At 40.3% G+C, this 12,315-nt stretch overlaps 1 protein-coding gene across 1 annotated transcript in view; it reads left to right on the top strand.

Annotated features, from left to right (window-relative positions):
* LOC114652319 (transmembrane protein 144-like) overlaps positions 1–12,315 on the top strand; it is a 65,593-nt gene that overhangs the window by 41,316 nt on the left and 11,962 nt on the right. The window contains exon 9 of the mRNA XM_028802660.2: positions 8,493–8,612. Coding sequence (XP_028658493.1) covers positions 8,493–8,612 — 120 coding nt within the window. The remainder of the gene's footprint in view (positions 1–8,492; positions 8,613–12,315) is intronic.

The raw sequence follows: 12,315 nt of genomic DNA, 5'->3' as shown, positions 1-12,315 counted from the left end.
AATCTGCCTGCTTCGTATCTCACCGTCACTTGAAATTTTTTTTATTCAGTTTTATTGAGTGTTCCTGCTCACGCTGAATTAGTATGCACCTTATGGTCCATGATGTCAAAGCCGCACTGACAAAAAAAACAGAGACATACTGTAGGTATATATGATATTTGGAATAACTCATTTTATGCCATGTATAGTACATTTTGGGAAACATGGCACTGATGCAACATTATTCATATTATTCGTATTCATTCGCATGCCTTCTTGCCCTTGTAATCAGTGACCGCTGTTTTTTTTTTTTCGATCTTGCCCATGCAGTCTCCGCATTTTGGTGCACAGTGCTGTTTCTTTTGTACTCCAGGATACTCCAGGACATGCAGAGGAAAGAATAGTACAGAGAGGTCAGTTCTGCGCTATATGCAATCATCAGATTCAAATGTTAACAGTTCCCACACACCCAAGGACCGTCCTTTCTACATTTACAACATGTGTACCTGTGCTCTGGTTACTATTACACTGAAGAGGCTGGGGAAGCGGTGGTCTTGGAACAGAAGCTTGTCGATGTTGCATCCTCTTTTGCTTTATCCATCACCTTTTCTTGTAAGAAGTGACGACGAAGCTCCTCTGCAAGTTGAGCCATGAACACTCTTCTTTTTTCAGTGTCCCCCGTGCATGACTTGTACAGTACATGTGCGTTCATCACCGCCAAGTCAAGCATGCTATAGCACAAGCAACTGGCCACCTGCGTGCTCCTTCTCGTAATGAATAAGCTCACGCCTTCTGGTGCATGATGTCAACACAGCACCGGGCAAAAAAGAAGAGACAAATATATGCGACATTTTGAAGAAATTATTTTATGACCTGAATAGTACCAATCAGAAAACATTGTCGCACTAATGCAATATTATTTGAAAACGAGTAATATTCGTTATAATATTCAGCAGAGATATATTAGCCAAACTTGTTTGAGGCACTTCCCCCAACCCTGTCGTAAAATTACAAAGAGACTCATTCCAAAAATGGGGAAGGGGTTCTTAAACAGTCAAACCATTGCTGTTATTATCTATAATGTAACACTAATATTACATTGCTTTGTCTAAGTTACAAATAAAGACATACAAAATATTTATCAACTTCTATGCAAAATTTCACATCACAACATGCCCTTTAGTCTTTCTCTATTTGCTTATGCTGTTGAGACTTTGGCACTCTTCTCTCTAATGCCTGAGTCCAGTTTTGGGTACAGTCCAGTGTGTTTCTTTAAGTTCTTGTTTTCTCCTTGGCAAAGTCCATGTAAGCTTTATATTAATTCTTCTGAAGGAAGGTCGTCTTGCTGGATCTTCATGAGCTGTTGACAGGTAAAGCCATATTTGCATTCTTGACAGTTACTGTATTGAGTGATGGCCATAAGTGTTACTGGATGGCATGCCATGCAGGTGAAGCTCTAGGGGAAAGTAAAACTAAATTTCAGGTCTGTGTGAGATACTGAGTGATGTTGTCAGTGTTGTGTTTGATGTGAAGTTGTCCCGATTGTTCATAACTCCAGGTAAAACAGTAGAAGTTTAATACTTTTAACTTTTTGTTTTAAATGTAACATTCCAGTCTTCTGATGTCAGATGTATCGTCTATTGAGTCAGAGTAGTGTCACAAGTGATGCCAGCTCCCCTTACATTCCTCATCACACACACACACTCGGAGACTATGCCCACTCAAGCATTAACCCTACACATAACCTCTGTACTTTCTGTTTTTTAAAGGACTGGGTCATGCCAGCATAGTCACTTCCTTTTAATAACAGGCAGTGTGGCATAGTGGTTAAGGCTGTAGACTTTACACCCTGATTTTCTACACTGTGTGACAATGAGCAAGTCACTTCACCTGCCTGTGCTCCAATTGGAAAAACAATAGAAATGGAACCAATTATATCTTTAATGTGGTTAAGTCGCCTTGGACAAAGTAATAATGGATTTTGTGGGCCACTCAGGCTGGCACCGCCAGCTGAACCTGACAGACAAGCACGGGACAAAAGTTCAAGGCACACACTTTTTTTAATTTTGTTTTTCACCTTGTAGGCAACGCCTTCCCCGTTCCCACAAGCTCAACAAGTCCAGCACAAGCACAGCACCCAAACAGTTCTTTTCCTTCTCTTTATCTCCTTTTTCCTCCACTCCTCTGGTCAAGCTTCATCACTCCTACTCCCAACTCTGGCTCCCTGAGTAGTGGCTGCTGGCTCCTTTTATAAGGCACCTGAGAGTGCTTTAGGTGCTTGATGACTCATTTCTGGCAGCACTTCTGGGTGTGATAAAAGAACTGCCCATAAGGGCTCAACAGCTCCTGCTGCAGCACCCCCTGGCAGTGCCTGCGGATTCTAACAGAGTTGCACCAACTCCCATGAAGCCCTGCGAGAGTCCGAGGCACCGCCACAACCCAAAGAGGTTGCCATCTACTGTCCCAGGGGAGGTGACTCTCTGGCCATGCTTGCTCCTCCAGTCCTCCTAGCGTGGAGGCGTCTCGGCCAGGCAAGGGCCCTGGCCGCACACTACAATTTACAGCTTTGCAAGCCTTCATTTACCAAATAAGGTTTAGGCCTGGCACAGACTGGGAGCATTTTTTCCCAGCCAGTGACATCTGCATATCTGCCACCTCATGACATCCTGTTCATAGATAGATAGATAGATACTTTATTAATCCCAAGGGGAAATTCACATTCTCCAGCAGCAGCATACTGATACAAAAAAACAATATTAAATTTGTTGCTCACATTCTGGCGCTCACACTGCAGTTTTTCTTATTGTAGACACAATAGCCTGATTTGGAGCACAGTCCCACAAGATTAAAAATGTAGTTGTAAGAGAAAGTGTGCAAAATAACCACAAGTTACTTTTAGATGAAGTCATAATCTTCTTAGTATAAGCTGTGTGGAAACTTAATAGAACTAGCAGCATTGATTACAAAGTAGGAACTAACCCTGGACTGGGTGCCATTTCATCACGAAACCCACTCACACTGGGCCAATTTGAAATGTGGAGTACCCGGAGTAAAACATATGAAGAGGCTAACTTCAAACAGAAAGCAATCAGGTGTCTGATGCCATCCCAAAGCACTGAATCTACAAACAGCAGTGCTACCCACAGCACTGCCATTCAATAAAAAAACCAGCAACATACATTGCATGTAAAAATAATTTACCCCTTTGGACATTTTCACATTTTACTGTGATACAACATCGAATCACAGCAGTTTTAATTTGGCTTTTTTAACTCCGACGAACAGAAAAAGACTCTTTAATATCCAAGTGTAAACGGATTTCTGCAAAGAGGTCTAAATTAATTACAAATATAAAACACAAAATACTTTATCTCATACGCGTTCACTCCTTTAATATGGCACACCTAAATCATTGCTGGTGTAGCCAGTTAATTTTAAAAGTCACGGAATGAGTTCAGTGGAGATCACCTCTCAAAGGTTTTCAATTTTATGTTGTATAAATGCACCAGAATGTGGAAGGGCCAACATTTGTGAGTCAGTATGGTGATGTAACCTACACAACGAAGACAAAAGAACAACTGAGCAACTCCTTGAAACTGTAATTAGTAAACACAAGGGAAGGGATGGAGACAATAAAATATCTAAGTCAATGAATTTCCCATGTAGTCCAGTTAAATCCGTTATTAAGAAATTTAAAGAGTATGGCACGGCTTTAAATCTACTTAGAGCAAGCCGTCCAAAAAAACGTGAGTAATCCTGCAAAAAAAGACGTGTGAGGGAGGCCACCAAGATGCCTGTGAGAACTCTGAAGGAGTTACAAGTTACAGTGCCTGAGAATGGAGAGACTGTACAGATAATAACTGTTGTCTGGGTGCTTCAGCAGTTTCAGCTTTATGGAAGAGTTGCAAAAGGAAAGCCACTGTTAAAAAACGTACATAAATGTTGGCTAAAGTTTGCTAGGATGGACATGGGAGACTCTTAAGTCAACTGGAAAAAGGTTCTATGGTCTAACAGGACTCAAATAGAGCTTTTTGGCCAACATTCTCAATGCCATATTTAATGTAAGCCAAGTGCTGTGTGTTATCAATGACACAGCATTCCCAACATGAAGCATTGTGGTGGCAGCAAAGCTTGTGAAAATGGACAATAAAATGAATGTGGAAAAATACAGAAAACCTGATGTAGTCTGCAAGACACCTGCACCTTGGGAGAAGATTTGTTTTCCAGCAAGGCAATGGGTCCAAGCATAAGGCAGAAGATACACAGGGTTGTAGTGGCCAAGTCAAGATCTCAGTCCAGCTGAGAATTTGTGGCTGAAATTGAAAAAGGCTGCTAACTTCTGATTTGCATGTCACCTGCCAGAGCCTCAGCAGTTTTGCAAAGAATGGGGAAAATGGCGGTGTCCAGATACACAAACCTGTGCACAGAGACTCAAAGGTGCACTAAATATTGACCGAATATTTATGCAATCAATCATCCATCCATTATCCAACCCGCTATATCCTAACTACAGGGTCACGGGGGGTCCGCTGGAGCCAATCCCAGCCAACGCGGGACGCAAGGCAGGAAACAAACCCCGGGCAGGGCGCCAGCCCACTGCAGGGCACACACACACACACACCAAGCATACACTAGGGACAATTTAGAATCGCCAGTGCAGCTAACCAGTATGTCTTTGGACTGTGGGAGGAAACCAGAGTACCTGGAGGAAACCCATGCAGACACAGGGAAGAACCTTTTTCTGATGATCAGTTTAAAAAATCCAAATTAAATCCATTATGATTCAATGTTGTATAACAATAACACGTGGAAACTTCCAAAAGGGTGAATATTTTTAGTGTATGCATTTGTAAAAATTAAATTTCAGGTACAGATAAAACATTTTACCGTGTGTACAACTTTTTTTAAGATTTTTACACATTTTTAAACTCACTGAAAAAAAATTTGAGAGCAGGTACCCTTCATATCCTAAAGAGGTTTGAGATGACAACATGCTGAACTGAACAGATCGAGCCATTTTACCCTCTGCACCTCCTTTCAACAACTCCAAAGATGGCAGATTTTAATGCAGCCGGCATGTCTCAGTGAGCTGTGCCTTACACACTTCCCCTTTCCCAGTGGGCATCCTGACTACATGTCCTGACATTCTCTGATATAGATGTTTTATATACATTTTCAGTACACACTTTGTTCTTTTTAGGTTTATTAATCCTCATGCACTGGATTCACCAGTGCCTGCTTAATAGATTTTAGTTAAAAACAAAAATATGTGTCTCATAAAGTTGGTTTTGAAATTGAGACTGATTATGTATAGGCTGCATGTGATTGCAAATGTTGTTGTTATTTTGCAGTTTAACAGGGAAAGAAACTTGTATAAAACAGGAGAGTGCAGAAGTAAATATAAGAAAAGATGGCAACAATGAATATTGACTTAAACTCCATGTTTGTTTGTATTCCAGTATTTAGATTAGATTAGATTAGGTTAGGTTAGATTCGATTAGATTAGACAAACTTTATCAATCCCAGGGAGAAATTTAGATGCATACAGCAGCAGAAACATAAAAACAAGGATGCAGACTCACAGGACAGATAATACAGTCAATCAATCAATCCAATCAATCAATACACTGAATAAATAAATGTATATTGGAGAGAAATTTCAAAATGAACGGAGTATGCCAGTAGGAAGCATTGAACTGCATACTAGCAGTGGGCAGGAAAGACTTCTTAGTATGCCATCCTGGAATGTGCCTGTTGCTAAAAGTGTTCCAAGAAAGGGAGATGGAGAGGATTTTTCAAAATGGCATTTTGCCCCCCAGACTCTTTTCCATAACAGCTTTCATTGTGTCCACGTTTAGCTTAGCAATGGAGCAGGGTTTCCTCGTAAATTTGTTAAGGCATGAATCTATTGAGCTCAAGTTGTTTCCCTAAGAATCTATAGCCTAAAACAACTGTTTTATCGTGTAAGGTCCTATGGTGACCCTATTTTCCCCTTTATTCTCTTAATTGTGTAGAGACAGAGAGAGAGAGGATTTGGGAGCATGCACTGATACAGCATGTTGCCGCACTCAACACCCGATGAACCACCTCAGAATCCCAAATTAGGACCTTAGCACAACTGTGTAATGAGTGACACCTCAGCACCACACTAATTCAAATGGAGGGGAACGGTGTGAGGTTTTTTTTTTTTGTTTTTTTTTACACCAACCCCCAGGTTTTCCCTGCAAGTTGGAGGATCTGTTTGTAGGGCTGGATGCAAGTTAACGTCAAACCCAGGATGGAGCAACCTTAATAAAATATCTAAAATCCCATACATTTTCCACACTGTGATCAGGTACTCTGGAACTTAAAATATTAAGGAAACAGAATACAATGTAAATATTGGCAAACAACCCTTGCAGTTTAAGTAGCTGTATGTCTTGTGACCATAGGTGGCTCTCAGCTTATCATCAGTCTAGCTTGTATTGCTACCACGTGGCCTTTAAATGGAGTATTGAAGCAGGCTACATGCCTGTCTTAAAATGGCTGCCAAGACAGAGTTGTCTTCATCATGGTCTTCTTTTCATGGCCAGATGGAGAAAGAGAGAGGTAAAGGCACGGTGACCAACAATATAGCATTCTTACAACAAAACACAAACCAATAGGGTGTTGTTGTACAGAGTGGCCTCCAATTCAAAACCAATCATAAACAGCCGTACTTTAGACCAATGGAATGAACATATCTGTCCCTTCCTTGGTCGTCTACCAATGAACACACTTAGGTCCAACTGATTCCCCAGTTGCTTTGTTTAGTCAGTTGATAACCTTCCTGCAGGTGAAGGCTTATAGACTCTAACATTTACATCTTGCCTGAAGAAGCGGCCTGAGTTACCTTGAAAGCTTGCATATTGTAATCTTTTTAGTTAGCCAATAAATGGTGTCATTTTCTTTGACTTCTCACTACAGGCTTTAAGTCTTAACACAGTCACCCTTTGTTCAAGCTGGTCTGATGCTCCATCCCCCTTGCCATGAATTCCTCATCCTGCATCCCTCCTAAAGACTTGGGGGTTGTTTAGGTAAACTTCAAAGCAGTGCAGTTCTCATGAGTGCCTCCTGAAACACTATCTAATATTACATTTGCTTTTTCTAGGGTACAAATAAAGACATACAAAATATTTATCAACTTATATGCTAGAAGTCGGTCCACCATTACAACAACACACTTGCTACTATGGACTGATAGAGCATTTCTAGTAGCTTGCTGCATACATCAAAAGACCGGAGTCTCCTTAGGAAGTACAGTCTGCTCTGGCCCTTCTGGTACAGCGTCACTGTGCTGTCCTACCAGTCAGGTTGGTTAGTTATATGAAGCCCCAGGTACTTGTAGCTCTGTACCACTTCCATGTACTCCCTCTGGATGGTGACTGGTCTCTGAAGCTCCTTGTCCATGATGCAGAATGGTGTTAAAGGCACTGAAAACGTCAAGAACATTGTGATTCTAATGCCGGCTTTGTCAAATTGGGAGTAGCCTCTGTGGAGCATGTCGATCAGGTCATCCTCCACACCCGTATGGAAAGATAAACTGTGGAGGATTCAGATGTTCTGAAGCTAGGGGTCGTAACTGTTATAGTCCCAGCCCCTCAAAGGTCTTCATAATGTGCAAAATAAGACGAACTGGCCTGAAATTCTTGAAGTCCTTTTTATGGTTTTTGACTTTTTTATATTTAAATCCTGATCCATCTTTCTATCCATCCACCTGATTTCTGAAACTGTGTATCCAACTGTTGATTGCAGGGGAGCAGGCTATCCCAGCAGTGGTGTGGTTTGATCACAAGGCCCTCTCATTCACTCCACCTACATTTAATATTGGAGGGGCAGATTAGAGTCACCATTGACCTGGCTTGCCATTCTTTGAGATGCACAGTATGAGGATAAACCAGAGCAATGGGAAGAATGTGCAAACCCACACATAACGAGACCTTAGTGAAATTCATGCCCAATGTCCTGCAGGTGTGACAGAGCAGGACTAACCATTCTGCTCTCGAAACATTAGTAAAACATAAAACATTTTAAAATCATTGCAGAATATGTTTCTCTTTTTCTGCTTTAGCAGCCTGAAGGTAAATGTGATAAACAGAGTTTTCAGTTTAAATATTTCTAATTCACTGCATGGCTTCCAGGACTTAAGATGATTCTAAGTTGTAATAACCATTCAAGCAGAATATTGCTTGGAGCATTTTTGTACACCTTAATTTAGAAATGTGTCCAATTTCCTTGCACTGTCTTTATCTGTAGCATTTTCCAATAACTTCATTGGTAAGTTAGTGTAGTATTGATTTTCTAAAAAAAAATAGGAACAGATAACTTAAAATTACATAACTGTTGTGTTCAAATTAGACATTTTCAGTTGTATTGATTTCTATGAGTTTGGACCTTTTTAAGAACTGTTTTAAAGCATGGGGTTTCAGAATATAGTAATTGTACATCTCTGTTCAGTTTTGAATTTTAACAGTATTTATGTTGTGTCTTTCCAGACCTTGATTATGTTTTTGCCCAGTTCTGTGGGATATTTCTTACTAGCTCTGTATATTTTTTAATATACTGTGCGGCAATGAAGAATAAACCCAAAGTCTACCCCAAGGCAATATTACCAGGTAAGTAGTATTGTAAGAACATCCTGAGGCGTCTTTTCTGATTTAGATCTTATAATTCAGGACCTACATTGCAGCATATTGTGTCTTCAAGCTAGTTATCCAATTTTTAATTTGTTGGTCCTATGCTTAGGACCACATGGTTCTTGAATTCCTGGCATGAGAAGGTTCATGGCAGGAATGCATGCTGGGTACTATGTGAAACTGTTGTGGTTTTTGCACTATTTAGAAGGCACCAAGTGATCTAATACATTTTTTTAATCTCCGGGTCAGAAATCTATGGAAACATCAGGAGAACAAAAGAGTGGCATGCACTAGTTGAATACAGTTCATCTCTCCATCCATTTTAAAATCCATTCAGCCTAATTCAGAGTCATGTGGAGCTGATACCATTCTCAGAAGCATGGGGTACAAGGCAAGGCAAGAATCAGTCCTGAGTGGGACAACAACATGTCTATAGCACGTTTTCATACAAATGATGTAGCTCAAAGTGCTTTACAAGATGAAGAAAAAAAAGTTTATAAAAAAAAAATATAAAAATAAGATTAGGCAGTACTAAGTAACAAAGAATAAAGTAAGGTCTGATGGCCAGGAGGACAGAAAAAACAAACAAACAAAAAACTCTAGACGGCCAGAGGAAATAAAAACAAAATCTGCAGGGGTCCCAAGGCCATGAGACCACCCAGCCCACACTGGGCATTCTATCTAACATAAATGATCTAAATCAGTCCTCATGGTTTTCAGGCTTCACGTGGAAGAATTAGATGATGATGACGGTCATGTGGACATCTGGCTTTCAATCCTTCAATGTAGGGACTGCATGGTGCATTGCAGGACATACTTGCACATGCCGGCACAAAAATGCTAATTAACCTAACATATGGATGTGGATGTAAAACCAGCATATATGGTGGAAAAACCGCATGCAGACATGAGGAAAACATGTAGACTCTGCACAGGTAGTGCCTGGGCTTTTTCTTTTATTTTCCCATTATGATAGTCACAGCGTTGTGGTCTCATGTTCACGCCACCTCTGCTATTTTCCCTGATCTAGGTCCCAAGTTCTTTATGTCTCTTAATTGTTTCCCTCCTTAGTAGCTCTTCAGTTTTATCTTTGTACACACTCCTCAGTCTGTCCCAACTCTGCTTACCGTCTGGTCTTATTTCCATTTACTGTTTTGTTTTGTTTTTTTTCTCTACCCCATTTTATTTATATGACCAGATCAATTCAGTTATTTTTCTTCAGTTTGCTGTTTTACTGCAGTTTCTGCCCTGATTCTTTTAATTTTTTTATTTAGTTCTTCCTAGTATTATTAATTGTATGTCTTAAGAGTTTCACTTTTGCTGCTAAGACTGCCTTTATATGTTTGCTCATAAAAGTCAAAGTACCACACTTCAGAATAGGTAGATATACCAACCTGTATCATGAGTAGTGCTGTCAAGCGATCAAAAAGTTTAATCACGGTTAATCGCATGACTTTGTGTAATTAATTGTGATTAACCTCAAATTTATTTTTTATATTAAATTAAATTTTACCACAAAGATTTTTAAGTGCAATCAGACCATATTAAGAAGATTGGACACAATATAATGGCATATAAATGTACTTCACGCATTCAGGTAACTGGAACAAGAGGAAATAAAGGCAAAACTTCAACTGTGAGGATGCTGTATTCACTCATACTCTAGGGTTGTGCAATGCTGAACATAGAAAACAAACAATTGGGCTTATATTGTAAAACAGATGACATATTTAAGACATACAGTCTCATACTGCAGTCTCCATGTATTTCTCAATAATGCTTAATAAATCTCACTCAAAAGCCATACAAAAACTCCAGAAACAGGATTTTATAAATAGAATACAAATCAAAATTGTTAATGTAGTTAGCCAAGTTAATTTCTCAGCAGAAGCAGCAGGTTGGATTATTATAAATAATACACTATTTCTGTTTTATTAAACCAAGCCAGTTGCTTAAACATACAAGTTTGGTCACATTTCCAGAGGACAAGGCAGCTCATTTTTTCTGCACAATATGCCCAGAGTGTGAAAACAACCTTTCTCAAAGCACTGATGTGGCAGGTGTTGCCAAGTACTTGCGAGCAAGGCAAGCTAGCTCTTTGCATACCAGAGCAAGTGTGGACCACCACTTTAGGGGGAAATCCTCCATGCTGATGACAGGCTCTGCTTTATAGTGCTCCAGACATTTTTGAATACAGTCCTCCTCCACACTCCCACTAATGGAGACGCACATTTTTCAATGACAGTGTGCGAGATTGCTAGAAGAAAAAAAAAACTATTACCTGAAGGGCTGTAGCAATGCCTCCATCTTCTGAAATTTCTCCAGCTAAGCATTTGTTGGCACGACCACGTTACTTTTATGTAGGGTTAGTGCATCTCTTAGTGTTTGCTCGTTTTTTTGCACACGCTTCAACATCTCCAGAGTGGAGTTCAATCTAGTCGGTATGTCTTGTACAAGTGTCTCAGTCTTCAGGCCATGTGCAACTTGCTGTTTCTCAAGTTCTGCAGTATTTGATGGATTGTGCCTGAAGTGTCCCACCATTTTTCGGCATTTGGAAAGTGCGCCATCAAATGCACTATTCTACAGAGACACTGTGACAGTCATTGAATTCTGTGCGCGATGCATGGCAAGTGTTTGAAAGGCAGCTGTCTCGCTGCTGAAATTAAATTTCGTGCACTATCTGTACTGAGTGTGCTTACTTTACTCTCAATGTTCCACTGCTTTGCTACATTCATAAAATGTTCGGTGCATGTTTCGGCATGATGTCTCTCCGATGTTTTCATGACCATCAAAGTATGTGAATGCAGCTTCCACTGTTCGTCGATATAATGGGTTGTAAGCCCGAGGTAGCTATGATTTCCAAGTGATGTCCAGTAGTCGCCAGTAAGGGCGACCGTCTCTGTGATCTCCAACTCCTTAGCTAGTTTTGCCCTCTCTGAGTCATATAGCTCGTGTATCCTAGTTACGACTGTGGCTCTCGAGGGTAATTCATAAGTTAGGTCGCTGGACGCGATCCAAATTATTTCACGCAGACCTTCGTCCTCCACTATGTAAATTGGCCTGTATGCTGTGGCTATCCATTTAGCAATTGCTACCGTTAATTTGCTGGAGGTTGGCGTGTCCATTGGTTTCTGACAAACACTGTCGAGCGTGGTCTGTCGCATATTACCTGGGCTAATGCTATTAGTGTAAAATGAATGTTTGGCTTGCATGTGATATTGTACCGGTAGGCTACTTCTACTCCAGTGACAACTAAACTCAGCTTGACAGTAACTACACACAACCTTAGTTTTATTGAGTGAGTCATCGGGCAAAGTTTTGAAAATGAACTTCCCATTTAATGGACCTTTTTCCATCGTTCAACAATTAGGAATATGGAGTGACTTCTGCGAGAAATAACTTGAAGGCTAGAGTGGCATGCATTCAGTTTGTAGGCTCAGCATGAACTACGGGAATTTCGTAGGGTCAAAAAGAACCTGCGTTAACGGCACTAATTTTAACTTGCGTTAACTTTGACAGCCCTAATCATGAGTATTTAATTCTTTTTAGCTGAGCTCTCTCCTACCTAGCACTGTGTGGTTGACTTGTTAATATAAGTAGTTAGCCTTCTTATTCCCTTTTCTGTTTTAATATTGTTTGCCATCAGTGTTGCCAGGTATTCATATTCAAATAAACACTTTCA

This window comes from Erpetoichthys calabaricus, chromosome 5 (genome assembly GCF_900747795.2).
Source record: "Erpetoichthys calabaricus chromosome 5, fErpCal1.3, whole genome shotgun sequence".
Lineage (NCBI taxonomy): Eukaryota > Metazoa > Chordata > Cladistia > Polypteriformes > Polypteridae > Erpetoichthys > Erpetoichthys calabaricus.
The sequence above is the reverse complement of the archived record's forward strand: the minus strand, read 5'-3'. Positions and strand labels throughout refer to the sequence as shown.